This window comes from Vitis vinifera, chromosome 5, assembly GCF_030704535.1.
Source record: "Vitis vinifera cultivar Pinot Noir 40024 chromosome 5, ASM3070453v1".
Lineage (NCBI taxonomy): Eukaryota > Viridiplantae > Streptophyta > Magnoliopsida > Vitales > Vitaceae > Vitis > Vitis vinifera.
In genome coordinates, this window is record NC_081809.1 from 6,912,035 (window position 1) to 6,939,993 (window position 27,959).

General features: G+C 35.5%; 3 protein-coding genes, 1 long non-coding RNA gene and 1 other non-coding gene across 7 annotated transcripts; 1 reads left to right on the forward strand and 4 right to left on the reverse strand.

Moving 5' to 3' along the window:
- Positions 1–1,469: 1,469 nt before the first annotated feature.
- Positions 1,470–2,564, reverse strand: LOC132253799 (uncharacterized). Its single transcript, XR_009465663.1, has 2 exons — positions 1,880–2,564; positions 1,470–1,794 (listed from the first exon to the last, which is right to left on the reverse strand). It is a non-coding gene; the product is annotated as an uncharacterized LOC132253799 (long non-coding RNA).
- MIR166H (microRNA MIR166h) lies at positions 2,098–2,197 on the reverse strand. Its single transcript, NR_127760.1, has one exon. It is a non-coding gene; the product is annotated as a microRNA MIR166h (primary transcript).
- A 2,695-nt stretch (positions 2,565–5,259) lies between the features above and the next one.
- On the reverse strand, positions 5,260–10,009 carry LOC100258034 (protein WVD2-like 3). 2 transcript variants are annotated; one of them, XM_010651705.3, is made up of 7 exons: positions 9,897–10,009; positions 7,280–7,844; positions 6,805–6,890; positions 6,528–6,621; positions 6,334–6,405; positions 6,023–6,133; positions 5,260–5,808 (listed from the first exon to the last, which is right to left on the reverse strand). In XM_010651705.3, exons 2-7 carry the CDS (start codon positions 7,838–7,840, stop codon positions 5,497–5,499), a joined length of 1,236 nt encoding a protein of 411 aa, XP_010650007.1. In that variant the 5' UTR covers positions 7,841–7,844; positions 9,897–10,009; the 3' UTR covers positions 5,260–5,496. The 2 variants fall into 2 exon arrangements, with proteins under 2 accessions (XP_010650007.1, XP_002284360.1); XM_002284324.4 differs by having other exon boundaries at positions 6,805–6,893; positions 9,897–10,008.
- A 5,700-nt stretch (positions 10,010–15,709) lies between these two features.
- Positions 15,710–17,360, forward strand: LOC100266636 (uncharacterized protein At2g34160). Its single transcript, XM_002280311.5, has 5 exons — positions 15,710–15,928; positions 16,367–16,415; positions 16,617–16,679; positions 16,778–16,842; positions 16,934–17,360. Exons 1-5 carry the CDS (start codon positions 15,785–15,787, stop codon positions 17,045–17,047), a joined length of 435 nt encoding a protein of 144 aa, XP_002280347.1. The 5' UTR covers positions 15,710–15,784; the 3' UTR covers positions 17,048–17,360.
- Positions 17,347–27,306, reverse strand: LOC100261431 (ureidoglycolate hydrolase). Of its 2 annotated transcripts, XM_002284340.4 has the most exons (12): positions 26,944–27,306; positions 23,954–24,039; positions 22,062–22,136; positions 21,350–21,478; positions 20,552–20,638; positions 20,121–20,323; positions 19,934–20,036; positions 19,245–19,336; positions 18,958–19,020; positions 18,479–18,719; positions 18,087–18,127; positions 17,347–17,785 (listed from the first exon to the last, which is right to left on the reverse strand). In XM_002284340.4, exons 1-12 carry the CDS (start codon positions 27,148–27,150, stop codon positions 17,688–17,690), a joined length of 1,425 nt encoding a protein of 474 aa, XP_002284376.1. In that variant the 5' UTR covers positions 27,151–27,306; the 3' UTR covers positions 17,347–17,687. The 2 variants fall into 2 exon arrangements, with proteins under 2 accessions (XP_002284376.1, XP_019075785.1); XM_019220240.2 differs by lacking the exons at positions 17,347–17,785; positions 18,087–18,127 and having other exon boundaries at positions 18,327–18,739; positions 26,944–27,295.
- Between the last annotated feature and the right edge of the window lie 653 nt (positions 27,307–27,959).

Below are 27,959 nucleotides of genomic sequence, written 5' to 3' on the forward strand. Positions count from 1 at the left end.
ATCCATTTACTATATGGAGAAGGAATTCAGGGTGGCTTTATCGAGCCTAGGAATTACTTTTTTGTCATACATACTCAAGCTGTCTCTCCTCTCTTTTGACCCTTCCAGGATCACAAAGTACTGTACCACACCCCATATCTCTCCCCCCTCATTGGCATCTTATGTAAGCATAATGATGCCAATCCATTCTATATTCTTGTACGGACCATTCTTGGTTCAAAATTCAATGAAAAGGGTGAAAAAAGTTGTGTCTTGGGTGTTGGATTGAGCCTTTGGGACCTTTATTTTCCACAATGCTAAAGTGCAATTACAACCCCGGCATATTTACCCTTTGCTTTATATATATAGTTCTAAGAGCTTCATATAAAATTTCGTGATAATGCAATTTTGTATGATTGTGGAATCATGGCATATATGTTATTAAATGATGATTACAATCTCATCTTTTACCTTGTATACATGCACATGTTTATATTTATGTATATGCTTATTTCATACACTTTGTCAAAATAGCTTATAATTGAAAAATAATCCTAATAAAACGGACGTACGAAAGCATTATTTTATCTTATATAAAAGATTATTTTATGATGGATAAAAACTTCTAATATTAGTATTATTTTTTAAAAATTATAATTTTAGAGCAAGTAAATACCAAACCATTGTTGTGAATAAGATGCCCTCATCTTCTATATAGATAAAGTGATACAGTCATGGACACAAAACTCTTGTATTTCTACATGCAAATATTCCCTTTCCTTGTGGTTTTCTATGTGAAATTGTAATTAGCTTTCAAATGACTTCTTCTCCATTTGTCCAGTCTTATCAAACCAAAGACGGAAGTACCATTTTGTCAACCCAACTTTGGGCATCAAATTCACAAGAGCTAACCAAAAATGTAGACACCATCTTCAAGTCCCCTCTATCTGCACTACTAGCAAAATTTAGGGCTGAACCCCACATGGAAGCATGAAGATGCCCATGAAGATGTGGCCCACATGGGGGCTGGGACTAGAGATCTGAACCACATAGTAGGAGCAAGTGGGGTATGGGCAACCAACAAAGATGTCTACTAGAACAGACCCACATGGTGGTAAAGAGTGTGGAATGGGCTAAGACTAAGGGAGATTGTTATGATGGCAGTCTTAAGGTGAAAAAGGAGTAGAAATCAAAGATCACCTTTGATGGGTAGCCCCCAAGAATATCTCCTCTCTCATGAAATGAAACCAACCAAAAAAAGAGAGAAAAGTGAAAGCTCCTAACTTATATTCTTTGTAACTCCCCACAAGCAAAGACCATTCACCAAAAATTCAACCCCAAAAAGATTCGATACGGGTTTGATTGACATTGGTTTTTCTTGTTATAGAATTTCTCAGTCATATTTTCACACTAACCCATCCCTGTTTTTCAAAGAATTTGGTGGAAAGGACGAAAGAGAGTGTGGACTATGGATGTAGCTGGAAACAAACTTCAGGAAAAAAATTATTTTTAATGGGGTTTTTCTCTGACCAAAAAGTGAAGCTTGATGAAAATAACTTCCACCAGATACTCTTTTGAAACAGTCCTATTTAGCTTTTCATAACAAATTTGTTCTACAGTCAATATTCTTAAGCAACTTGCATGATAAAGCACCCAGTAACAACCGACAAGAAAAAATTACATTACACCAATAGTTTTTTCTTAATCTGCTTGAAATTAGAACTCAGTTTAAATCTGTTGATGGACAAATTCTCATGGAATATATCCTCTGTGATCAAGGTTTTTCAGGTTGCCTTTTGGGGGGTATAAACTCTTCTGAACAAGAAGAAAATCACATTGTGAACTTGTATGAGGCATAAATTCTAATTGAATTTGCTTCAAAATAAACTAAAACATGTACCTGCTCAAATCGCTGCAGATTGCCTCCTCCCTTAGCTCAGTATGAGCATATGTTCGTCGGGAACTTTGGATTGGAGTTCTTAGGAGAAAAAGGAATAAAAACCCAATTGAGGAAGGAAAGATCAGACATGGGAAGGTTGAGAAGTTGAGCCATTGATCAATGAAAAGCATGAAGGTTTGCCAACAGAATGGGGCTTACTGCATATAGAGATAGAAGACTGTTGAGTTGGGGGGAATGAAGCCTGGTCCGAGATCATTCAGATTATGTCTGTACTTGAAGCGAGTGGTCTCGAACCAGACAGCGTTCCCCTCAACTGTTCACTCACAGAGAGAGAGAGGGAGAGAGAGAGAGAGAGAGAGGAAGAGAGAGAGAAACTGTTTGATTTTGATATGGCCATGCATTGTTTTTCATGGGGCCCTTATATACGTGAGGAAGGGGAGAGTTCCTTTTTGGGGGTCGAATGACATAAGAGAGTCCCACTTTCTACGCCCTCACTATCATGCTTTTCACACACAACTGGCTGAGGCTGTGTTTGGCAAACTACCTCTAGACAAAAAGGCCTTCTTACTCACCCATTTGTACGTGCATATGCCCTCAATCCCACAAAACTATTCCAAGAAATTGCGCTTCTTTGTTTTCCTCTTTTTCTTGTTTGTTGCACCAAAAGGAAAGTTCTGTGTGGTTGTATAGACATATAGTTTCTTGGAAAGCCACAAGCCAAACAGGGACTTAGTTTAAAGAAAGCAAAGGGTGAAATGTCAAAAGAGAAATACAAATAGAAGTGGTTTTGATGAAGAGTTAAGACCATTCGTCATTGACAATAAATGGAGTTCAAATCAAACAAGGATTGGTGCAATATTAAGGGTCAAACCAATGGCCTTCTTTTAGCATCTAACAAAAGACCATCAAAAGCTCTTCTACCTGCCCCTCCCCCCCTCCTCATAACGGTGACGCGTGTGACTAATAGTGCCCATCCGATCATTGCTTGGAAAATTGACGACATGGATTGAGTTACTAAACATGGACCATAACTAGACCAATGGAGCTGAATGGTATCTGATGATTGATGATGATCTTGGCAGGGGTGTTTAAAGGATGTCTCTTTTGGTTCCCACTTGGGGAAAAGGGGAAGATGAGGGGGTGGGAGAAGCTTCATCAATGAGGGTGTACCCCAATAGTGTGATTCCAAGCTTAAATGTAAAGGAACACAGGTTGTCTTGTTAAAGCTTGAGCAGAGCCAACAGAAAAAGAAGTGGGTGGTGACAAAGGGGAAAAAAGTAGGAAGGGGGAAAAGTATGAATAGAGCTTACTATGCCTAAGTTACTTCCTTACTTTGTAATGCTCATCCACTTCGAATTCAACAACATGTGCATTCAAATGAGATGGTATCATATACCATTAGTTGGATTTTGATGATGTAGGGGCTTGAGAAAAAACTGAAACTACCAATGCCAACACAGCAATTTGATCATTGGATGAAGAAACCAAGCACATAAAAGCCCTTGATCAGACCTGTGAATGTGTGGGCATGGAGCTTAAGTGCATGAAACTCGAGCTATTCCGTTAACAGCAAGCAATGGAGTTTCATATTGTCATAGCCTTCTGCATTTCAAAGATGGCCTCACCTTTATCAGATGCCCCTGAAGGGTGAGCATTTTCATTTTCTAGCTGAGAAGCTAAAATCAAACTTGTCCTGGAAACATGAGAGCTGACCCACAAAATTGCCTTCCATCCATGGACTAATTCATTACTGAACTGCAACCTACAATACTGCTGTACAGTTTCCAGTTTTAGATAAATCTTAAATACCCACCATGGAGCCATTTGTCCCTAAAATCTCACATCAGCATTAAAGAAGAATCAAAATTTGATGTGGAACTCCCCACTAAAACCACATCATCATGTTGGTGAGTTAATAGCATTAATTGTTCGTTCTATTTGTTGTCTGTTTCTTGGCCATATTCAGTTCAATCTTTTGTGCAATTATAAGAACAGCTGGTGCCATTGAATTGATTTGAGGATATTAGAAAGAATATACTAGAGAGAAGCTGAAGTCATACCTAATACAACATTCTGGACCGCACTCATTCATCAGATTACTAAGGTGCATTAAAAGCACAAGGCAACCTGATGTTGACTGAGGCAAAATCCACTTCACAAGAAAAGGAATGATTTGCTGTAAAAAATTTCATTCAAATAATGGATCAAACATCACTCTCATTAGAAAAACAAAACGCTAAGACTTGCTTTCACTAGTTGCGATGTTAATTTACCTCCTCTTTTAAAGTAGGTGGTGATGGTTGGGTGGTTTCTGAGAAACTTTATATTCTGGCTGCCTCCACCAGATTTTCGAAGTTAAGAGAAACGAGGCATTTGGCTATATAGGATTGTGCAAGGTTGAGTGCCAGGCTTCCAGTTCTGAAAGTGAAACTCAGGTATAATGATAGCCTCTAATGGGGTCCCCCTCTGGTCAGATACTCGGTATGGGAAAAGAAAATGAAGAGGTAAAGGGAAGGGTGGTTTAAGCACTTCCACATGCATCAGAATAACAAAATACTACAAGAAAGCATAACCATGCACTTGACAAACTTGTCAGGCTTCTAAGTTGAAATTTCTTTTTCCTTTGTCCTACACTTGTGGCCATCCTGCAAAATAGTGGTGAATAAAAATATAGACCACACACTGCTAAAACTTGATTATCTTCAAAGTTCAGTCTTTTTATTGTGGCAATAAGTAAAATTCAAATGAATTAAGAAACTATAATCAAACATATCGAATATTCAAGAACGGAGAAGTGAAAATTCTAAAGCCAGGGTCCTTTTTGACTAGCAAGTTTGCTACCACAGATGGGGCATGTTATGCTCAAAAAGTTTCTTTTGTCATAATTACTGAAAACACTTCCAAGACTAGATGCTTTACAATTTATGGGCATCTTTTTTCTTTTCCTTGAAGAGCTTTTCATAATTAGGCTTACCATAATCATGAAAAAAAAAAAGGGTTTCCACCCTAATAAAGGACATCTAATGGGTCCCTCTGCTTGTAACTATACATCCACCCATTCACCTGAATGGCAAGCACTTACTCTCTCTGGCAGTATAAAAATGGTAAATAACTCCAAAATCTTCCTAGCCAACACACAACTATGGTAGTCAGTATGTTAACAGGTAATGTTATGAACTGAATCATGAATAGAGGTTTCTGTTTTCTGTAAGAAATCACTTCTACAGTTTTCCACTCTCATTTTTATTGAGTGAAAGGGCTCAATAAGAATCAAAAATAAAATATGGGAAACGTGGCAGCCTAGTCACTTTCTTACATGTATCAAAACAAAATGGTCGAGGTCTAAAGAGATTTCCCAAGGCAACTAGATTACTAGAACATGAGTGCAAGCAATCTCTTCCAATATTTGAAAGATGAAGGAACAGTGTCTATAACAAATGAGGACTTTTTATGTGTGTATAGGTATAACTTACAGAAAATTTACACTTCATACATTACACAAACCACTGCAACAAGTCTTTGCAGGTAAGGAAAATAAAATGCACATTCTCTAGAGCAGTCACAAGAAACAAGAGAAGACTCATCCCCTCTTTTAAATTAGATAACTCACCAGAAACTCAAGATTGGACAGCAATATCCATATTCCCACTCACCAGTCCACTCATATTCGGCGAGATTGACTCATTTGTCTCTCTCATTTGTTTGGATTCATCTTTGAATTTGAAAGAAGCATTGCCATTCTGGATGTTGATCTGATCCTTACTGTTAGTAGTACGAATGGTGGAAGTGTCTTCTTTGTGACTACCAAGACTCTGACGGTTTCCCCGGCCACGAGATTCTTTCCCCTTGTCTCCCTGAGAAAAACTGACCGCATCGCTGCAGCTCTTCCTTCTGCCTAGCTTTGGTGATTTTGCACGAGTCGGGGGCAACTGGCACCCAAAAAATCAACCAAGATAAATTTGGAGCTTCTAGGAATAGATGACAAGGAACTTAATTAAAGATGAACTACAAAACACCATTTCACTGATTTCAGAGTTTCTTATTGTCTTCAACCTTTTACATTCTTTTCACACTAGTGGAACTGTGCACTTCCTGTATGTATAAAAGAAACCCATAATTCCATAGACCAAGAGCATGTGGTACCTTTTTTAGTTCAGCCTTGGGTGGTGGTCCTTCATGATAGAAGCTTGGCATTGGGCTTGCCTTAAACATCAAACTCTTTCTCAATTGCTTAATTGCTGCCTCTCGCTCTTCCTAAAAGTTTCAAGATTAACACAGGAATTGAGGATCAAAGAAAAAAAAAAGGGAAATAATTATCTGGCCTACACAATCAAACATGAAAAGAGACTAAGGCGTGCAAGAGAAGCATGGGAAAAAACAAGTTACATCTGTGTGAGCAATGTCCCATAGGAGAAACTACACTTGGCTAAGAGATACTTGACAAAGTAATATACCTTGGTCCTTGCTTCACATTGGTTTTTCTCAGCCTCCAGTGCCTGGTGCTTTTCCTCCAACTTCGAATAAAACTAAAATTGCAAAATGAAAATAGCAGAGGTCTCACATGGTTGCATTCAATATGATTTAGAAGTTCTATTGACTAAAAATAAGGCTTAAAAATGGTTTCCCACACAAAGGATTGAAGAACTACCTCCTTCCGTTTTTCTGCACGAGCAGTGCATCTAAATACAGGAGCTGATGCAACAATTGCTCTGGACTTAACAGTTCGTGCAGATGGTGCAGTACTGTGCATAGTAAAGGGGTAATTTCAATTCAAAAAGTAAAGAGGTAATTTGAATTAAAAATCTATGCAAGTGTGAGTGTGTGTGTGTGTGTGAGAGAGAGAGAGAGAGAGGTGGGAAAAAAAGAAACAAGGGGTATCCTGAGAAAAATAAATCAAGATTAGCCTTCTGTGAATAAGAGGATACGAGGAAGTGACAGAACAAGAATCTTCTTCATCAGGATGCTTCTTGTTATCTGGTTCCAGTGGCTTCCTTGGCACCAAAAGTGAGGTCTGCTGCAAGAAAATGTAGAAGTTTCCATATCAGAAGTATACAAGCTCCTAATCTTAGGTTGATTTGTCAACAAATTTCCATAGTCCAATTCCTGTGTCTTTCTTTTGAAAAAAACAACACTACAAGTTGCTGATAGTGCTCCTAAGAGTTCCTTTTGGATCTCAAAATACCTAGGGATTTTTCTCCAAAATTTTGGTACGAAAAATTTGATGATGTTCACAAGACAAGCCCTTGCAGGTCAAAGAGTAAGATCATTACTACAAGCCATAGCAACTTCATAGAAGCTGCTAAAGAGAAGAATATGATATAATATTGAGTGCTGGCAAGTACAGGCACAGAAAGATTGGGAAAAAAAAAAAAGTAGAAATCCACATTCCGTGTCAGCTACCTGGTTGTGCTTTGTAGCAGTTGGAGTTTGCAAATTTTTGGTAATAGACGATTTATTTGCAACAGTACCAACATCAGATTCAGTCCCAAACGGACGAGTTCCACATGAAGCACGCTTTTCAGTGGCTAGAGCAAAGGGCTGTGGAACAGTGTAATTTGTTCGAGCACTTCCAACAGCAGGCTTTGATGCAGGTTTAACAGAAGATTTTAATTTCTTATCATCCTTTGATTTGGGGACTTCAGATTTCACCTTCTCCTCAGGTAAGTCAGCCTCAAAATTTGAGCTTGGTTTCTCTTGCTCCTCACATTTCTCGACTTGACAGAGTTGAGAAATCTCAACTGAGCTTTCAGTAGTACATTCCTTCACTTCATATTCCTTCCCTTCCACTTTCTCTTCCAGTATTTGGGGTTCAGGGTCCCCATTAATGTGCTTATATGACTCTGCAAAATCATGATGAATGGGAGCAGTTTCATGACTTGAATCACAGGAAACACCATTAGAATAAATCATAACACAATTTGGCTCATTGTCCATACAAATGTCTGTAACTTCCATCCCCATTGTGCTGCAAGAAAGAAACATAAAGTATCAGAACCACATCATTTTGGGTAAGTATCAAGTTCTTTCACCATGGATCATATCTAAATCAAACATCTAATCATGCAATTCTAGATCCTACCAATTTGATTGATGTTGTAATCTCCAGCAAAACTCATCTTATAATTGTGCTACATGGCTAAAAATACACTAAACCTAGATAGGCTTGCCATCCAAATACAATTCAGTGCAAGAATGATAATTGATGCATTTCCATTTGATACAACAACAAACAAAAAATGATAACAACAATAATAACAACAACTTCATGGAAAGTAATATATAGTATAAAGCTATAGAAAAAAAAGTAGATACAAATGGACATAAAGAAACTCTAAATCCTGCTCATTATGATTCTAGTTCACACACTAGCAGAGGAGATCTTTTGTTCAAGACCCTGCCTTCCAGAGACAAAACTTAGTCTTTTAATAGAGTAAAGCGATTCCTCCATTTTTAAGAATACCCAAAGAAGTTAATTTTTTGTAATACATTCCAAAACAACTACTTAAAGAAACTTGAAAAAGAAGTATTTTCCCTAATCCCAATACACATTTTTCTTTGATTCAACCAAGTTTTGACATTGGGGTTATCTCCATAAGGAACCGAGCCGCCCACAAGAAAATTAGAAAACCTCCTTTGTTTACACTTATATCATCCTAGTTTTTTCCTCCAGATGAAAGACCACACATGATGGGGGGACTGAGACAATCACTGGAAGGACATTCTGCATAGATCTTGCAAGTTGTAGGCATATATTTCATTTAGTTTCATCTGGGTCTATGAGGCTACCTATCCAACTGGTCTTTCTTTTTAACAAAAATACAAGATTATGACACACACAATTATCTAATTAAAGACATTAAAATAAATAGACTTGTATGAAAATAGATAGACTTATATGCATTAATTTGTCTCATCACAAATCACGTTAGAACAATATATTTAACAAAAATATATGGCTTAACCAAAGGGTATAGCAAAGAACAAGGAAAAATTTTCAAAACCCAAGAAGCAAAGAAAGAAAGATAGGATAAATCATAATGACTTTGGCAAGCATGAGAAAAGTTGTTGATTAGTTAATAAGACGCAGCAAACATAACCATTACACTTTCCAACAGATATAGAAGCCAAGGTTTGATGAGCAAGAATTTAACACCACTCAAAGAGGTGACCAAACAGCCTGAATGAAAAAATAAAATAAAATAAAGATCCACTTTTATAATTAAACCGTAGATGTAGATACCGAATCAAAGCAGGGACCCAAAGAGAGATGACATAAAATAACATAGCCATTCTAGGTCTGTTTCAAGAAGAAAATATAAAAGAATCGCCAAATTCTATGCCTATAAAGATAAACAATGAGATTTAACTAATTTCGAATTGATTCACAGAAGCCACTTATCTTTCTTGTTGCTTTCATAGCAAATGTAAGGAGGCAAAAACAGATAATTGAAGTTCCCATTCCAATGGCAATGAAACAGAGAAAGAGATATATAAAGGGCAAGACAAATCCGCAAGCTCACGATTTTATTGGCAGCAACAAAAGTAGAAAAGACTCCAAAAATCAAATGGAAGCAATTAAAAAAAAAAAAAAAGAACAAGAACCCCGTTTGTTTACCGAGAAACCGACAGAAAAAAACCAGGTTTCACATTTCTTGCCTTCGGGTTCAAAGAAAATCAAAAACCCAACTCAAATCACCCACTTAAGACAAACAAAAAAAATGCAAGCATTGAAATTTCCCTCTCGTTTCTCCCCCTTCCCTCCGTTGCTCAGCAACCAAACAGCTCCTCAAAATGCAAACACCAGCCCGACTAAAAAACAAACAAAACCCCACCCAGAAAACCAGATCAAAACCCCAAAAACATGCTTCCAAGAACAGATCGATTAAACCCAGAAAAACAAAACACCGACACCACCGAGACGATCAAAGAGGGGTCGTTTCGGAGCAGAAAAATCGACCTACATTACACAGAGGCATAAAAAAAAAGAGATCAACAGGAAATGCAGAAGAATTCTTACGGAAGTAAAGTCGGATTTGAGGTGTCGGACAAGTGGGTTTGGAGGCTTATCGCGTGGCTTGGCTCAAGATCACCAGCTCTTCTTCTGTCTCGTCTGTTCACTGATTTTATATACAACACACGCAGACATCGTCGGTGTTCACGCCGTTACTTAACGCCGTCATTTTTGAAATTCACTTCGTTTGTTGGTCCTTGTCTTGGGTTCGCATCCCTCAATCTTCTTTCAAATGGTAAATATTAATAATAATAACAAATCACCGCTACATTGCCCCTCAAAAGAGTACTAATATCAATTTTGGTCTGACTATAATGTATAAATGTATTTTTTTTTTATCCAAAAAACATTATCAGTCAATCTTCTTATTTATATCATAATTTCATTCATTCATCTTCTTATATTTTGATAACATTTTATATCAATTACTTAACACAAAATTTTTGTTACCCGAATTATAAAAACCTGTACCAAATATTGTGTCAATAAATTATACTATTATATTAATAAAAAACCTTTCCTTGAGAGGGCAAAACATAATATTCAATGATTAATGAAATTTATAAAATTAACCTAAAAACATTCAAGAAATATTCTCTAATGTGTTCTTTGTCTAATTTATTGAAAATAATTAAGGGTAAGAATTAAATTAAATTGAATAAATGTGTACTATTTGGGATATTTACAAAGTTGGATAATTCATAATGAAAACAAGAAATTAATTTAGGGAATAAATTGTAAGGATAAGTGGGTGTTAGGATGTAGATTGTCGTGAAGAGGTGTTAATGTGTGATGTGTGAACAGAAAAGTGAGATTGAAGAGAAGGTGTTGCATCTCAATTATTGCATAGGCCCATCCTTGATTATTCCTTCTAACCCTTTTGATAAAGCCCTAACACCCTCTTATTAATTTTGAAACCACACTACTCTTCTCTCATTCCCATTTTACCCCTCTTCTTTCTCTTTAATTCCTTTGTCTGCCCCCCACATCTCTATCCCATCTCCAAAAAATATTTTTGGATCAAGGGTAATTAAATGAGACAAGTTGCAAGTAAATAATTATGGACCAAATTTCATTTTGGGTCTCATTTTAAACCTTTCTAAGCTATGACACTTGGTACTAAACTCTTTTTTCTTAGGCATAATATAACCCATGTTTGGATGGCATTTAATTTCTATATTTAATAGTAGAAAATGTAGAAGTGATTATTATAAGAATGGTATTTTAAGAATGTTTTTATTAAAATCAATAATAGTTATAATATTTTAAAATTTTGTAATTAAATAAATTATAAATAAGATAGGTATTTGACGAATTTTTAAATTAATGGGAACTAGTTGTATTTAACGAAAACCGAAGACGGGTGGAATTAACTCTTTTTAAAAATTAAGAATAAGAAAAAAGGGAGAAAAAAAAAAGAAAAAATTTGACAATTATGACAATAAGTTGTTCCTTGCTTCTTCTTACGTAGATCACAGGGGAGGGACCTACATGCACACACGTGTGTATTAGGCTCTAGAAACTGTTTTTTCTTTTAAAAAGAAAATATGAAACAACTAATTCTTACGATCTATTATCTTCTCTGAGGAGTGAGTAGTGAGTAGTGAGTAGTATTGTTGAAGATTTGAAGAGAGAGGTTAGGCATGGAAATTAGAGGGTAAACAGGAGGGTAGTTAGAAGAAAGGAGAATGTGGAGGAGACATGGGGGATGAGGAATGAGCTGGGTGTGACTTTGTTGGGGTGGAGACGTGAGTGGAGTAAAAGAAAGGGGTGGTGGCATAGAGCATTGAGGCATAAATATAATGGGGGAATGGACCCATCTTTCCTTGTATCACGCCTTAATAAAATCTTCAACTCCAAGGGAAATTTGACATGGGTTCCACTTCCAAGATTGTAAGTTCCAACGGCCATCATACTCTTCTCTCCTTCGTTTAGTCACACAAAATTTAATTTCATCCACCCCTCTACTGTTCACGGTTGGATGGATGGTTCGCACTTCTGCGACGAATCATCAACCCTGGCCCCATGGCCCCCATCTCAACCTCCCCTCTCTCCCCATTCGTCTTGTGCCAATCATTGGTCACGGTCTGGTTTTCACTATAAATTAATGGAGTTTTCTTTTCTCTTCCTTCCCCTTTTTTCATTATATGTTAAACAATAAAGTCTCATTTTATATTTTGATCTCGTTAATTTGTATCTTAATTTCATTATATTTTTATAGAATGGTCTAGATTTCTTTATGTACTATGAACAACTCAAATTTGAATTTTCATCCAACTTTTCTTCCCTTTCTTGGAAATCCTTACCCTAAATGGTTATGCATTCCCTTTCTTGGAAGAGAATAGGCCCTTTCAGGGCCCAACTTTTGGGTGTTCATTATGGTAATAGAGGGTATCATCTCATCCTATGTGTCTCTATTTGTAGGGGACATTGAGGCAATAATTACCCACATCATGCAATTTCCTTTGATTTTTTGGTAAGCAGCCATTTCCCCATCCATTGTCAAGCCCCCAAGCTTCTACCCAACAATAATTCATGGGAAATGAGTAGAAAGTAGCCACTAACCGCGATTATGACTAAGGCAGTTGGAGGAAAGTTGAAACAAAAAGAAACAGTTGACCACTGTGTAAAAGGATAAAGAAAAAAGTGCTTTTGATGAGAAATGGAATGTAGAAGAAGAGCTCCCTCTCCAACAAAAGGGATGGTCATAATCTGAAGTGGTTGTCTCATGTCTGAGTTCCGGGACTTTCGTCATGGCTTATTACCTTATAGGGTGAGTTCGATGGGGAAAAGCCTTGAGATGCGGCCATGTTTGATTCAAAGCACTTTGAAAAATTGCTTCATATCTTTTCTATATATATAATATATACTTTACAAGTGAAGTGGCGTGCATGACGGTGGAAAGTATACTAACAAGGCCAAAAAGTATATTGTAACTGTTTTTGGAAATAATTTTAAAAAATTGTTTTCTCATATTCTATTAGACAAAAGTTTGTTTTGAGAATTTGAGATGTTTTTAATTTGATTTTAATATTTTTTTAATATAAGTTTTGTATGTAATGTTTTATTTTTAATCATTTTATATATTTATATTATTTTAAAAAAATAAGTGAAAATAATTAAAAAATGTTATCTAAAAATATCTTATTTTCTCTCCTTAAAAATAAAAAATAGAAAATAATGGTTGTGAAACTTGTTTTCTTCTATTCTAAAAAACGGTTTCAAAACAAGAAATTTCTATGTATAGACACCATGTAGGCAGATTCATTCACTTCATTCTTACTATATTTATCATGGGCTTCTGTGAAAGCCCATTGGGCCATTTCTTTTGGGAGTGGTTTTTGACCCATGAAAATTACCTGATTTAGCCCTATGGTCTATTTGTCCACCATAATTGGAAAAGATCTATTTTATCCATAAAATAATGTCATATTCATCCCTTCCATATTATGATTTTTTTTAAAAAAAAAAACATTTGGATATTAAACTTAATCATGTGAACATTTTTCTTTTGGGTAATTTGGCATTTGATGTTTTAAAATTTAAATTGACAAAATCTTGGTGGAATAATCTTCAACTACCCAATTCATTATCTCTAATGATTAATTTGACTTTTTTGTCATCTCTTTTACTTTTGCTAATATATTTGCAATATTCATTTCAAGGAGAAAGTAGAAAAATTGGAAAATTGATCTAATACCATCAAAATGGTTCAAATAAACTATTTTTCTATTATACTTTTAATTTTAATTTTTCTTTCTTTTTCTATTTTTCTTTTTAAAAACTTGATTAAAATTTCCATTTCTCTTTTTAATATAAAGTATATTTGGTTTTGTACATTTGTCTTCTTATAATAATTTTTTTTTTAAGTCTTGACTTTTTTCTTCTTTTTTTTTTTTTTTAAGTCGTGGACTTGTTCTGATTTTTTTTTCTTAATCGTCCTTATCATATTATATTTTTTTTACTTTTTTATATGAAGTTCTAAGTATGTCACTTGTAATCTATTCTTTCTTGTAGTGCAATTTAGAGTCTTATTGATATGTTGTGATCAAAGATTTAGTCATCTCGTCTAAAAGTCAATTGGTTTTCAAATGAGATGGGTAACTCTTTCATCGTACTAAGTATTACCAAAGCTAGATCATGGGTTCATCATAGGGATCAAGAGAGTGATTGTTAGATATGTAACAATATTGCTTCTTGAAAAAATAACAGCTGAAAAATCTCCCTAAAATGAGTGTATAAGGTTGATCACTTTGGGATGACCATGTAAGACCGAAGATGGTTAGACACCATCATAAGCCTCATGATGAGTCAAAGCTTAAAATTGATGTATTATGTGAGATAGATTAAGCCTCATTGTATAACTCTGGTCGGTTAAACCTTGGGATGAGTGTGAATTAACATGACATCAAATCATATAAAGATGATTATCTTGACCTCACTGATAGTTAATTAGTTTTAAATGATATTAGTAAGTCCTTGATGCTAATAAGATAAACATCAAACACATAAAAATGTTTTATTTATTTATTTGTGACACGGTGGTGCAATAAAGCTTTCTTTTTTTGAAAATTTAGGGAATGACTACCATGAGCACCATGATATGGGAAATTTCTTCCATGACTGTGACCATGTCCTCATCTTTGTCCAAGTCCATGAGCTTGGGATGATATTGCATTTCCTTCAAAAAATGGTTCAAAACTAGTTGGATGAGATTGATGATTTTTTATCAAAAACTCATTATTTTGTTCAACAACAAAAGGACGTGATATTAGTTTAAAGTATTTTATAAATTTATACTTTTGATATTACTGTTGTCAGAACACATTTAAGACATGAAATATAGTAAAGAAAAATTATAACATGTCTTCTTCTATGATTTTTTTTTTCATACAACTTTAATTGAAAGCCTATTTAGAACAATGTGGAGTTATATTCCTTATAACCTCTGGTGCACCTAGTCATATCGAGTTTTTTGGATAATCATAGTTTTTTTATGGTCGTATCTTTCATTCAAATCACTCTATAGAGTAAAATGATCTTTTACCATAAGATATTTATTTTTTAAACCTTCATGGAGATAAAGCCGAATGAAAAATAACGCTTTCACTCGATCCTATAGGGATACTTGATTTCCTTCTTTGATCATAATTCTATGATTCATCGCATCAAAATATATTTCACAATCAAGAATCCAAAATACATAGTTTTTTCTTGAAATATTAAGTACCACAAATTTGAGTTTCATGAAATTCATCATTGTCAAAGCAATTTTCATATATGATAAAATAATATTATTAGAATTGGTTATATATAACAAATAAAATTAATAAATAATACTAATGTTATAATCAAATATAAAATTATTTCTAAATAGTATGTGGTTATAAAAATGATTTTTACATAGCTTATGGATACGACAAAAACCAAATAATTTGTTTATAGTTTTTGACTATATATAAGATAATTTAAATTAAAAAAATTAATATGTATAAAAATATGCAAAATTTAATTTTTATTAATAACCCGAGTTTAGGATCAAAAAATCATCTTCAAACCAATTTGGGTGTTATAAAACAAGAATAAAATGAATATATATATATATAACCAAACGACTTTTTAAATCCAAGGAGTGTACAAGGGCAAATCCGTACTTGTCAAATAACTGCCGTGCGCGTTTCAGTTTTGGCTAACCGCGATATTTCGTTTCTAACTTCCAAGCTAACTACCATACGAAGAGTCCAATCAGACGCGAACACGCGTCCAATTACCATTGGGAGTCCACTCATCTCAGCTGCCTATATAATCAAGTAAACCCCACCGCTGTTTCAACTTCAACAACCCACAGCAAGCCTTCCCGCCATTTTTGCCCAGAGAGAGAGAGAGAGAGAGAGATGGAAGCCATTGTAGTTGCAGAGAACTTGGAGGAATCAATGAAAAAATCGAGTCTTGGAAATGCTACTGAAACTCAGAAGAAAAACCGAATTCAAGTTTCTAATTCCAAGAAACCCCTCTTCTTCTACATCAATCTCGCCAAGGTATTTCAATTTTAACGCACGTCCTCCTCTTTTTTTCTGTTTGGGTTTCACTTAAATTCATTGCTCGGTTGCTGGTAAATTAATGTAAAAGAAATCTCGTGATCTCGAAGCCAAACGGAGAGTGAATGTGGGATTTTCTAGGTTTTTGGTTGGTTTCTTTGTTTGCTTTTGTGATGGGTTTGAGCTTTCATCTAGCATTTGTATGATATTGATTCATGATAGCACGGATTTTCAATGTTAATCTAGATTTTCTTTGCTTGGAATTATTGGAGAACTTTTGCTGTTCTAGCGTGATTGATTTGGATTCATACCGTTCTTGAATGGGGATTATCTTCATTATATATATGGATTGACTCCTTTGGCATGGAATATGATTTAAATCATCTTTGAATCTTTTTCTTAACTGGGACTTGTTTAATGTTGCGTTCTATGTTGCAGAGGTACATAAAGCAATACAACGATGTGGAGCTCTCTGCCTTGGGAATGGGTACTTTCTCGAATACTTCTTGAGTGTCTTTTGCATATGAATTTCTTCTCAGAATCTGCAGTCATCCTTTCTTGAATATCTTTTCTCTTTCTTATGTCTTCTTGGGATGTTAATGGTAGTACCCTAATGCATGTTAATGTTGCAGAGTGATTCTTTCATTCTTTGATTGTTAATGTGTATCTCTACTGTGATATATTCCAGCTATTCCATCTGTTGTCACTATTGCTGAGATTCTGAAAAAAAATGGGGTGGCAACCCAGAAAAGTAAGAAGTCATTTCCTTCTAAAGTAAACTTTCTTTTCCGTATGTTGTGTTGGATTGCCTACCTATGGAAAAATTGACGTTTCTGGAAAATGGAACAGAGATTTTGACATCAACAGTAGACATGAAGTGGGAAACCAATGGAAGAACAGTTCAAAAGGCTAAGGTTGGTTTTACTGGGTATTACCCATCTTTCAGTAATATTTACCCATAATGTGGTTGTTCTATCTATAGTTTCTGGTTTATCTCTTTTATAGATTGAGATTGTGCTGGGGAAACCTGAGGATTCCGATAATCAGGCTGCAGCCACCGCTGTGGCTGCTGCTGCAGCAGCAACTCCAGCAGAGGAGAATGCTGACAAGAAGGAATGACAAAGCTATTGTCATAGAGCTCCATTTTCTACATTCTTGATGTTCTTATGTGGTTATTCTGGCTGATCGTTTTCTAGATATATACATGGAATAGGTGGCTAAGTTCTAGTTAGAGCTGCTGCTAACATGATCATGAAATTGAGATCAAATGCAGATTGTGGTGGAGGGCAGATCTAACGGAACCTTGGCATATGTGCACTTCCCTTTGTTTCTATTTTCATTCCTGTAACATTGTTAAGGAGTTCAGATTTACTCTTCTTGTTCCCTTCAAAAATGTATAGTTTCATGGCAATAGCAAATGAGCATTCATCAACTGTTTCATGGCAAATGGGCATTCGTCTACTGAGTTTTTACAACTCTTACATTCAATATAAGGCTACGGCAGTTTGAGACAAAGAAACTGATTTTCTTCAGTTCATAGACATTATAACTACAACTAGGTCTAACTTTTGCAGAAGGAATGGAAGCCGATTGGGCTACTAAATCAGCTTCATATTTTACAATAATGTTAATCTCACATGGAAATCAAATATAAGTTCTCAGTAGAAAAAATGTGCCATAACTAATAAACAAAGTATACCCTTGTGAAAATTTGAGCAGCTAGAAACATGGCTTTATTGAGAACTGTGGATGAGATGCATTAGTACAGGGACAACTTGGTGAGTGTTAGTGCTAATACCTTGACCCCATTTGCTATATCCTCAATGGAAGCATATTCTTCAGGCTTGTGGCTATATCCTGCAAAACCGAATAGATATGAGTACTGATTAGTTTGTTTCTGCATGCTACCTCATCAAAACTAGTAGCCTCCAATGTGCCTACAGGTTCCCCTTAGTTTTGAGTGTGCTGTTGAATGTGCACTCATGCAAGGGTGTTATCAAACCAAAGAAATCAGTATGTTTCACATAATTCAACCAACACAAATACTGGAGAAAAGGGTGCAATCAGAAACCAATCATGCTTCATTCCATAATTTAAACATGGTATAAAAGGTTATGAAAGAATTTCAGTTGTAGCAAAGAGAGATGATAGCTCATACCTTTGTAACATGGAATGAATATCATACCCATTGGAGATATTCTGCAAGGAATATGACATTACAAGATCAGCAGCTATTTGCAGTTAAGAAAACCAAGAGCAAACTATTTTCAGTACCATCTGAAATCTTTAAGACCACATTAAATAGGAATTCTAATCTGAAGTTCACGATGTTTCAATCATGCAATTTTCCTCACATTTTTCATCTTAAAATGCTCATCATCATCGGGTAACTCAAAGGTCCAAAACTATCCAACATTTCGTTATATAAGATAAATATCTGGAGAGACCCATTTATCACTGGGACCAAATCTTCTGTTTACAAGGTACGCATAAAGAAGGTGGGGGACCCATAGCAGTCAAAGTATCAAAGGAACTCTTCCTCTCTCTTACCTGGCCATGAACAGCGAATCATGGTAAGCTCTGCTAATCATCAACTTGTGCGATAGGTTTAGCTCTTGAGATGCAGCTTGCATTGCCTTTGTTATTGATTTATCTGAAAGTGCTGGTGGATCTTGATTGATGATTTTAAATTCTGATAGCCTGACCCCACGGTTCTTGGCTATAGTTATAGCAGACTGATGGGTTTTCTCAATTACAGTGTTCCTTCGCATTTCATTGATGTCGCGTGTGTCTGTCAAATGTCGAAAAGTTCTAAGAAAATAGAAAAGGACTACACATCACATAGCATAAATCATTGATTGGACAGAGATAATGTAATCTTATATACGAAGAGTACCTACTATCGAGTAGAAAGCGTAGAAATATATACTACTAAGCCTTCATATGGCAGAACCATGAGGACAAACACCATTGGCTACTCAGTAACTGTAGCTTGTCCTGGAAAACTTATTTAGTAAAAAGAACCATACCAATTTCTAGATGTGATTTGCTTGGAATGCTGTTGATTGCTCCAGGATGCAGCTCCAGAATACCTGGGGAGACAGGGATTTATCACTTGACTCTGAGCTTTGGAAGAATGAAGGTAACAAATAAAAGGTAAAGCATTAATTGTTTTACTAGATACAGCCTATAAAAAGAAAAATTAATTGTTCTATGAGATACATATAAATATCAATATATATAATAAAATTCAGTATGTAATAACCAAACTATATTCCTGCACTTGGACATCAGGAATGAAGAAAACATGACTCACCCACAGTACCAACAGTATCAATAGATCCAGATTCTAACACATGTTTCTCAACAGCTAGTGCTAACTCTGCAGCTGCCAATCCTGCATCATTTCTGCTCCAATCATACATATAACAGTAAAAGATCTTGTTCAGCACAATAAAATAACTAAATTATAAAATTGCTTCCACAAGGCTTCAAATTTTGACAGCTAAGAGAATAATACCGCTGAGTATATAAGGAAAGCAATTAGTACTATGTCTTTTTTATATATTTTCCGATCTCCTCTTTCCAGAACTAAAGGGTATGAAATAGAAGTAGAGATATACGTGATTCATGTAAAAACAAATTCAAAATGAAAAGCAAAACTTCTAATATTGTGAAATTTTTTTAACACGAGCTAAACATAATCAACCTCAATAGTGAATGAGAAACGTCAACCAAAAAAAAAAAAAAAAAGTTGATAGAGAAACAAGAACCTGAATGAGGAAAACATACAAGTATGTTCAGTTCAAGCAACTACATGATGAGTGGAAATATCATATATACATACATACATACATACACACACACATACATACATATATGTGTGTGTGTGTGTATTAAAGAGACAAAAAAAGAACTTATGATGGAGGAACTATGCATCAAGAGTTGACATTTTTTTACAGGAGCACGGAGTGGTGTTTGCCTAGGCATCTAGAAAATCATCACCTATTTGGCATCAAGACAGCACCCGCATGGCCTCCATTGCCTTCAAAATCCACTTTGATACTTGCAGGGGCAGCAATGGCAGTTACAATGCCAATAGATATTCCTACATCAAAATATAGACCAATAAATGGGAATTTTGAAAGTTGTGGCTGTGAAAAGAATAAAATGAGAACAGAAAGAGGCCTACCTTCCTCCTCCAAAATGGGGCCTTGCTCTATATGCAACTCCACAAAAGCAGAATAGCTTCCTTTCTTTAAAAACACACTGGGCAAATCCTCTTCATCATTTGCATACCCAGCAGCTCTGGCAGCATCAAAAAAGGATATGTTTTGACTATCAACAACTGTCTCAAGAGATTTCATAAGCGCTTCATTCCCGGCCAATAAGCGGCTGCACATTTAAGATAACATATCATATCCCTGAGGAAAGTAAACTAAAAAACAAGATAATGTAATCCATCCACCCTCCATTAGAAGAGAACCAGTGTGATGATTCACAATGTAAGTTTCTATTTGTGAAGATAAAGTCAATAAATTAATAGAAATAACTGCAGAAAGAATGGATGTGAATATACTGAGTGATATAGTTGTCAGATTGTAACCATAGTATGGTCCTAACCTTCCCAGGCAGCTGATCCCAAAGCGTGTAGGCTCTTCTGAAGTGAACAAGATCACCTCTAATGACCTTCTAGGTTTGAAACCAGACCTGTAAAATTCAGACTCAGCATAATATAGGAAAGCTATTACTATAGATTAACTTAGAAGCAGCCTAAGAAGTTTTAAGAAAGTGGTCATATTTCCTAAAATCATGAAAATTCTTGTAAAACATTCCCAAAGTTCAAAGAAATTAATTCAAAACTCTCAATTCAGTACCATATGTGAACTGAAATTAAAGAGATATGGTCATTTACACCATTAAGTTTTCAAAAGAATCCTCAAAACCTACAAAATAAGAGATTGAATCAAGAAACTGAGATGGCAAACTTTGCTAAAAATCATATCAAGAGGACTTCACAGTATATTTGGGTGCAGAGACAGGTAATGTTCCAAGCCCCTTGGTGGACAATTTGGGATTGCAAATCCATGCTGTGATCAACCTACCCCTTTACAGCAACATTTGGGTTCAACTTTCGTTTGCAAGAAGGATGCCTTTGTTAGGCACAGCTTAATGCTGACACCAAACTGGGTAAAGCACACGGGCAGTTAATCCAATATACTTTGTGCATAAAAACTGTGCAACCCATTTGCATTTATATTCATGAACACTGTAAAAACAGAAAGTTTCTGATGCTAGATGAGCATGCTAAAGCGTCCTAGACTTGCCTACTTCATAGCTTCAATGTGATAATCTATTTCCATCATTTGCAACATATCATCTTAGAGATCCACATTTACAACAGTAAAGCAAGTTGCACACCTTCTTAGAACATTAATGGCTTCTATTGCACCCAAAACACCGACGACCCCATCATATTTCCCAGAGTATGGAATAGCATCAATGTGAGAACCTGTTGCAACAGCAGTAAGCTCTGGCTCATAACCTTCCCTGCATAAAGGGAAATAAGATGAAGAGCTTGATCAGATACAGTTGAAACAAGAAGAAAACTAATGGAAACAATAGCAAAGAATTAAATAATGTGACCTAAGAAAGAGAACAAATAAAGTTCAGCATATCCTCAAAGTCTAAAATAGTCAACCAATAGAAAAGAGGTGACTATGCCACACACAAATCACTTGAAAAAAAGAAAAAAAAATGTAAGAAAGATATAAGAATGATGGCACAGAAAGCAGAGGGAATCATTAGGAACGGATAACCATATATAAATTGGAGTTATAACAGAATTAGATTTGCAACTCATGAGGTACAATTTCTTAGTTTGCATTCTACAAGTGTCATCTCAAAGGGAAGAAAGATAATATTTCTGGACTGAGTGGGCTTGGGGAAACAAGGTGTCCTGTTTGTGCCATCTGACAACAAGAAAAAGAACAAGAACATCAATAACAAAAAAGCATTATGTTCCAACTATTTCAGGTCTGCTACATGATCATTGTATACTCTGTTCAGCTCCATCTAGGGCATGGCCTCCATTAAATCGCTAAGAACACAATTTCAAGATAAAATGACTTACCATCGACCAAATATGTTACCAACAGCATCCTCTCGAATAGAGAGACCAGAGAGACCCATCAAGTTTTTAATGTATCTGCAATTGGATATTGAAGAAAAAAACCTGTAAGACATACAAGCAATCATGCAAACAAGGTAAATTTGGAGACAAATGCATGTATGGGTTTAACTCAACCAATGCCTTTACAGAATTAAACTGGATAAAATATTCTTAGTTATCAGTCAGAACAAGACAATAGTTTCCTTAGACCATGGGCAAAAAAGTTTATGGAAAGGCACATGTACACATGTATAATACATCCAACCTGGAAATCCTATGGAAAACCAAATTTAGGAAAAGTTTCAGAACCTAAAAGAGAACCATAACAGTAATTGCTGAGTTGAGGTTGATAAAGTGATGTGTCTCCAAGCTTTTATTTTTATTTACCTATTTGAACTTGAAGGCAACCACAAGACCTATTACACCCACCACCCCCTGCCCCCCAGGAAAAAAACCCAAAAAAAAAGAAAAAAAATTAAAATAAAGCAGAACAAAAACCTAGAATGGGAAAAAACCTAATCCTGCAAAACAAGATAACCCCAAATTGTACAAAAGAGAAGCAGCCCTCCAGACAAGCAAATATGAGAACTGAAACCACCAACTGCAAAGAATGTGAATGCATGTTTGTACATACACATGCACAAACAGTTTGATTCTCTCCACATCTTTATCACCATTTTATGTATGTGTGGCCATCAACTTCAGCAGATGAGAAAGGATAAATTGGAGGGAATCAAGGTAAAGAAGTGGGTGATGTATCAAATGAATCAGGCAAAAGAACTTAATCCAATAAAAGAGCCATTTCAGAACCTTGTTTACCGTCTAATTCCCCAATATGTTAGACATCATGAAAATTTGTAACAGGAAGGCACAGGCTTTCATTTAATTAGCTCACTCGCTGAGATAAGCCAACACTTTGCAATGCAATGTTAACGCATGGGCATTAGTTGCCATTGATCTTGAGGCATGACGCAATATGTTATTTGTGTTGGCCAATGCCGAGGTCAAAAGCCCAATCATCATTGAGCTCCCTTTGGAGCTTTTCATAATCATCACAAATAAACATGCTAGTGAAGCATAAAAAGGAAAAGTGGAAACATATTTATCATAGTGAAATAAGAGCTCCAAGCACCAAATAAAAAAATAAATTAAAATAAAATAAATAAATAAAAACACACCAAGAATGGAGCTTCTTTTTAGAAACAGTCAAATATCCAAACTCGGAATTTTGCAAGTCCAATTTCCACTATTAACTTTGTTGTGTCTGAGTTAGTACATAAGGAAGCATCAATGAAAGCTTCTTCTTTGCATCATTGTATATATATATATATATAATCAAACAATGAAAAACATAAAAGATAAAGAAGGTTTGTGTGAATATGTATGTTTGCATGGGTGTGTGTGTGCATGAGTAGTGAGTGAGGGAGTGAGAGAGAGAGAGAGAGGAGGTAAAGTAATTGTGATAATGCACCTAACACATATCTCAATAGATAGCTAACACATTAGACAACAAGTCAGCCATGGAGGCTCATTCTTTGTTTAACATCTCTTCCAGCATAAGTCAACGGATTCATACATGCTGGTGAGATCATATTTAACCAGTAAATCAATTTATCAATCCATATGATAGCAAAGATATTACAATACGTTGATACATCTTGACTATATTTTATTATCAAAATTTTCTTTAAAATTATGCAATTTAACAACGAACAAATTTCCTCCTCTAGAGCATACCATACTTCCAAACAAAGTTTACGACTGAAGTCCTAGTTTTGAACACAATAAATAGCATATGTATTCCTTAGCCTTTGTCTTTTTTTCCCCCTGTTTTTATCTCTCCCTATAAATACCTGCGAGCGAATACATCCATCTTGCTGTACAGAATCCTGGTTACTGATGGGGAAGGTGTATCAGAGAAATTTGATAGCTCATCAATCTGAGGAAAGAAAAAAAATCAGAAGATAAAGTCAGACTCTAAGCAGTAGTACACACTTAGAAACATGTTGTCTTTGCATGCATACATGTACATCTGAAAGAAACAAACAGGAGGTGCATCCACTACAAGTCTGCAAGAACATCTTTTAAACAAAAAACTGTTTCACATGTCTACTGAGATAAATTAATTCAAATTATTTCTTTCATCTATATGCTCAAAGTAATAGAAACTATCACACAACACTGCATGAGCATGTGCACTTGCACTCACATAGAGGAATGTATGGAGGCAAATGAGCCCATTTCTTCCAATGATTGTTATCTTCCATTGCATAAGCATGCATAGGTACACTCACAGAGAGATATCAAGATGCAGGAACCCACTTCTTCCTACCATTGCTAATTTGCTATAATTCACTGCATGGGAATGCAATCTCAAGATGGACATGGGACCACTTCTCCTTATCATTGCTATGATTAACAGTGTAATTCAAGACATCAGCATCATCATTTTCTAAACTTCCCTTGTTCTAAACATGCATAATTAGAACTAAAAGACCTGTTTAAATGCTACCAAAACTGCAATTATCTCGTTAGAACTCCTACCCAGAACATGATCAACTCATGCAGTGTTTGAACATACCTTGAGAATTAACACAGCTAATTCCATGTACTTCATGTGTCATTCTAGAACAAGAGTTTTAGTGCAGAGGGTAGACGGTCTTTGGATGCAGGCTTGATTGCTAATGAGACTATAGATTCAAAGCAGAGGAGTAATAGAGTGGGATTAGTGTGCGGACTGTTTATAGAGAAGACCTATGATTATATTAGCTACAGATTTCTCCTTTCAGTAATGGAAAAAAATGGATTTTGGGCCTTCAAGGATAAGGTGGATTTATTATTGCATATCCACAATGAGACTTCCAGTGAATGATACACCTATTTAATTTTTCCAGAATTCTAAGGATTTACATCAAGGTGAGCCACTCTCTTCTTATCCTTTTGTCTTGGTTACAGAAGCTCTTAGCTGTTTCTTTTCAAGGGCAGAGTGTGAGGGTTTATTAGTGGATTTAAGTTAGGAGGAGAAGGAATCTAACTTTGCTTTTCTTCAAGGTTAGCAAAGAATAACTGAGGTATTTGAGATGGATCAAAAATCAATTTATGGCAGAGCAAGATGATTACAATAGGTGAAATGGTGGAGTTAAGGGATTAGCCTATTTGTTGAGTTGTAGCGTTGGAAGCTTTACTGCTACCTATCTAGGCCTTCTTTTGAGAGTAGCTCATAGGCCCGATGCAGTATGGGATTCGGTTGAGGAGCACTTTAAACCGAGACTGGTCCCTTGGAAGAAACAATATTTGTTTGGGGAAGGGGGGAAGTGAAACTTATTAAAAGCACCTCCTCAAGTTCTTTGATCTATTTCATGTCCTTATTGTCATCTACAGGAAAGGGAGAACCAACTTAGAAAAGATCCAAAGGGATTTCTAGTAAGGGATAATCTAGGGAGGAGAAAGATGAATGTCATGGAATTATCAGTGATGTTTGCAGATAAAAAGAATGGAGATTGGAAAGTTTGACGCTCCAAATATCGCTTTGCTTGGTAGTGATTGTGGATATTTGTGATTTAGAATGATAATTTGTGAAGGCAATCTAAGGAAAATTTGGAGAGTTGGGCAATGGATGGTACTTGCAAGAGATGAGAGAGACTTTCAATGTGGGGTTGTGGGAACCTATCATAGAGGAGTGGGAAGAGTTCAGAATTAGAACGTTTATTTTGGTTAGGAACAGGACTAGGACCAAGGGTTGGTTAGGTAGTTCGATTCAGGGAAGCTTGTTTAAAGAGCCTGTCCCACCAGTCTACAGTATTATCTCCACAAAAATGCTAGAGTAGTGGATTTGTGGACAATTAGGGAGGGTCGAGGTCATCAGAGCCCTTGTTTTCAAAGGCATTTTCAGAATGAGGAGCTAGAGGTGAGCACATTCAAGTTGTGAGTTTGGATGAACACAGTGGATTTGGGTGTTATAGATGTGGAGGGGAGATGGGAGGGAAGGGACAGTTCCAGGTGAAGTCCTATTACAAATTCATGTGTTGTATGGACCTAAGGCAATTCCCTGATAAAGAGGCTTGGACCACTTGTGCACCCATGTTGGTATAGAAAATTCAGGACATGCATAAGCAGAGGAGGAAGTGTAGGACTGGCCCCCCTTAGCTTGTTTTGCTGGCTTTGGAGAGAGTGCAATGGTCGGATTCCAACGAGATGAATCTTTTTTACCAAAATTGAAGGGGGCCATTATCAAAACCCCCTTGGATTGGTCTAGAGTCCACCAGGTAGAGTGTCTTGTTTTTCGTTGGATTTCATTGATACTTCAAATTGGGAATGGTTGGATTGTGTTTTCTTGGTTGTGCTTTCCTTTTTTTTTTGGTGCATTCTCTATACTTTTTATGTACATGCGCCCCTTTGTCCTAGGAGCTTCTTAATACCTCTTCATTTATCTACCAAAGAAAAAAGGTTGTTAACGTAATTCAAAATCACCAAAGAAGAGAAACAGAGTGACCTAGATCGCCCTGGTTTCAAACCAATATTCAAAAATAAATAAATAAATAAATCTAAAAACAAAAAAACAAACCCATTTAAATTGAATCCAGAAACCAACGGTTTCATTCCCAGTTGATAGTAAAATACAATTTGTGAGGGCCGTTGAAGGGCCCCATGAACACCCACTTCACGGCACCAAAAGCAATAACAGACAATAATAATCAAACAACATATCAGGAATAACAATTGTTTCCAATCTCTCTTCCAATACCCAACTCAAGATAACCCAAAAAAACAAAAAAAAAAAAACTGAAACCCACATAATCAAACCACCAAGTAAATTACAATCCTTAAAATTCTCCCGTCATACCTGTTTCTGTAAACCTTGGGCATCGACAGAGAAGGAAGAGACGGCATCGACAGAGAAGGAAGAGACGGAGTCGGGTTCTTGAGTCGGGTACCCAGAGAACTGTTCCATAGTACTTCTTGTTGGATCTGCATCATAGTCAGCTAAGATTGTAGACAAGGAACAGAGCAAGAGGAAGAGCAGAGGAGTTGGAAAGAATTTCAGAAACATCTTCTGCTGAAGAGAGTGGAGAGTTGTGCAGTGGCGACTGGCGAGATGATTTGGAGGGATGGCTGTCACGGTTGCGGATTGGAACTAGTGCAACCGATGAGAGTGGCGTGGCTAATTTATTCAGTGAGTGCAAGTATGACAAGAAGCTGAGTTGGGTCACATGTGTATATATATATATATTTTTAAAAAAGTTAAAGCATACACTTATTTTTATTTATTTTTAAAAAAATATGGTGTATGCGAAAATCGAGTTCAAATAAGAGTCATCTACCAATAGTACCCTGACAAGCTGAAGGAGTCTTTACTAAGCAGATTAAATTATGATAATTAATTAATTAATTATATGAACAACAAAATAATAACGGAAGTAAATTACATGATATAAACTAAATGACAAAAGAATTGTTAAAAGTGATTTATTAAATTTATTTTTTTTAAATATTTAAAAATTTATTTTTTCAATAAATTTTAAAGGAGTTTATTAAAAATAAATTTGAATTAATGATTTTAAGTTATTTATTTTTTTAAAAAAATATCTGTTTATTTTCAATTCAATTTTATTTTATTTTTGTATTCAAGAAAGTCATTGTTATTATCATTAAAAGATTCATTGAATGCAATTTTATTAAAAAAATTTAATTTGATTCTATTCAAAAGAAAATAATTTTTATTTACTCTTGCTGAAAAATAATAAAATTTTACAATATAAGAAAAGTGATTTCACAATTTATTTACAAAAATGGTTTTTTTTAACAAATTTTTTATAAGAGTTATTTCAAGACAATTTTATTTGCAATTAAATTGCTTCT

Coding starts and splice junctions, on each gene's coding strand:
- LOC100258034 (XM_002284324.4), bottom strand. CDS start 7,840: ATGGGGATGGAAGTTACAGACATTTGTATGGACAATGAGCCAAATTGT. Junction 6,622..6,804: donor TCTTGTTCTGTCACTTCCTC/GTATCCTCTTAT, acceptor TACTATGCACAG/TACTGCACCATCTGCACGAA. Junction 5,809..6,022: donor CCAAGGCTGAACTAAAAAAG/GTACCACATGCT, acceptor TTTGGGTGCCAG/TTGCCCCCGACTCGTGCAAA.
- LOC100266636 (XM_002280311.5), top strand. CDS start 15,785: ATGGAAGCCATTGTAGTTGCAGAGAACTTGGAGGAATCAATGAAAAAA. Junction 16,416..16,616: donor GCTCTCTGCCTTGGGAATGG/GTACTTTCTCGA, acceptor GATATATTCCAG/CTATTCCATCTGTTGTCACT. Junction 16,680..16,777: donor TGGGGTGGCAACCCAGAAAA/GTAAGAAGTCAT, acceptor AAAATGGAACAG/AGATTTTGACATCAACAGTA.
- LOC100261431 (XM_002284340.4), bottom strand. CDS start 27,150: ATGTTTCTGAAATTCTTTCCAACTCCTCTGCTCTTCCTCTTGCTCTGT. Junction 22,137..23,953: donor ATGGATGTATTCGCTCGCAG/GTATTTATAGGG, acceptor ATCCAATTGCAG/ATACATTAAAAACTTGATGG. Junction 18,720..18,957: donor CAAATCACATCTAGAAATTG/GTATGGTTCTTT, acceptor GACATTTGACAG/ACACACGCGACATCAATGAA.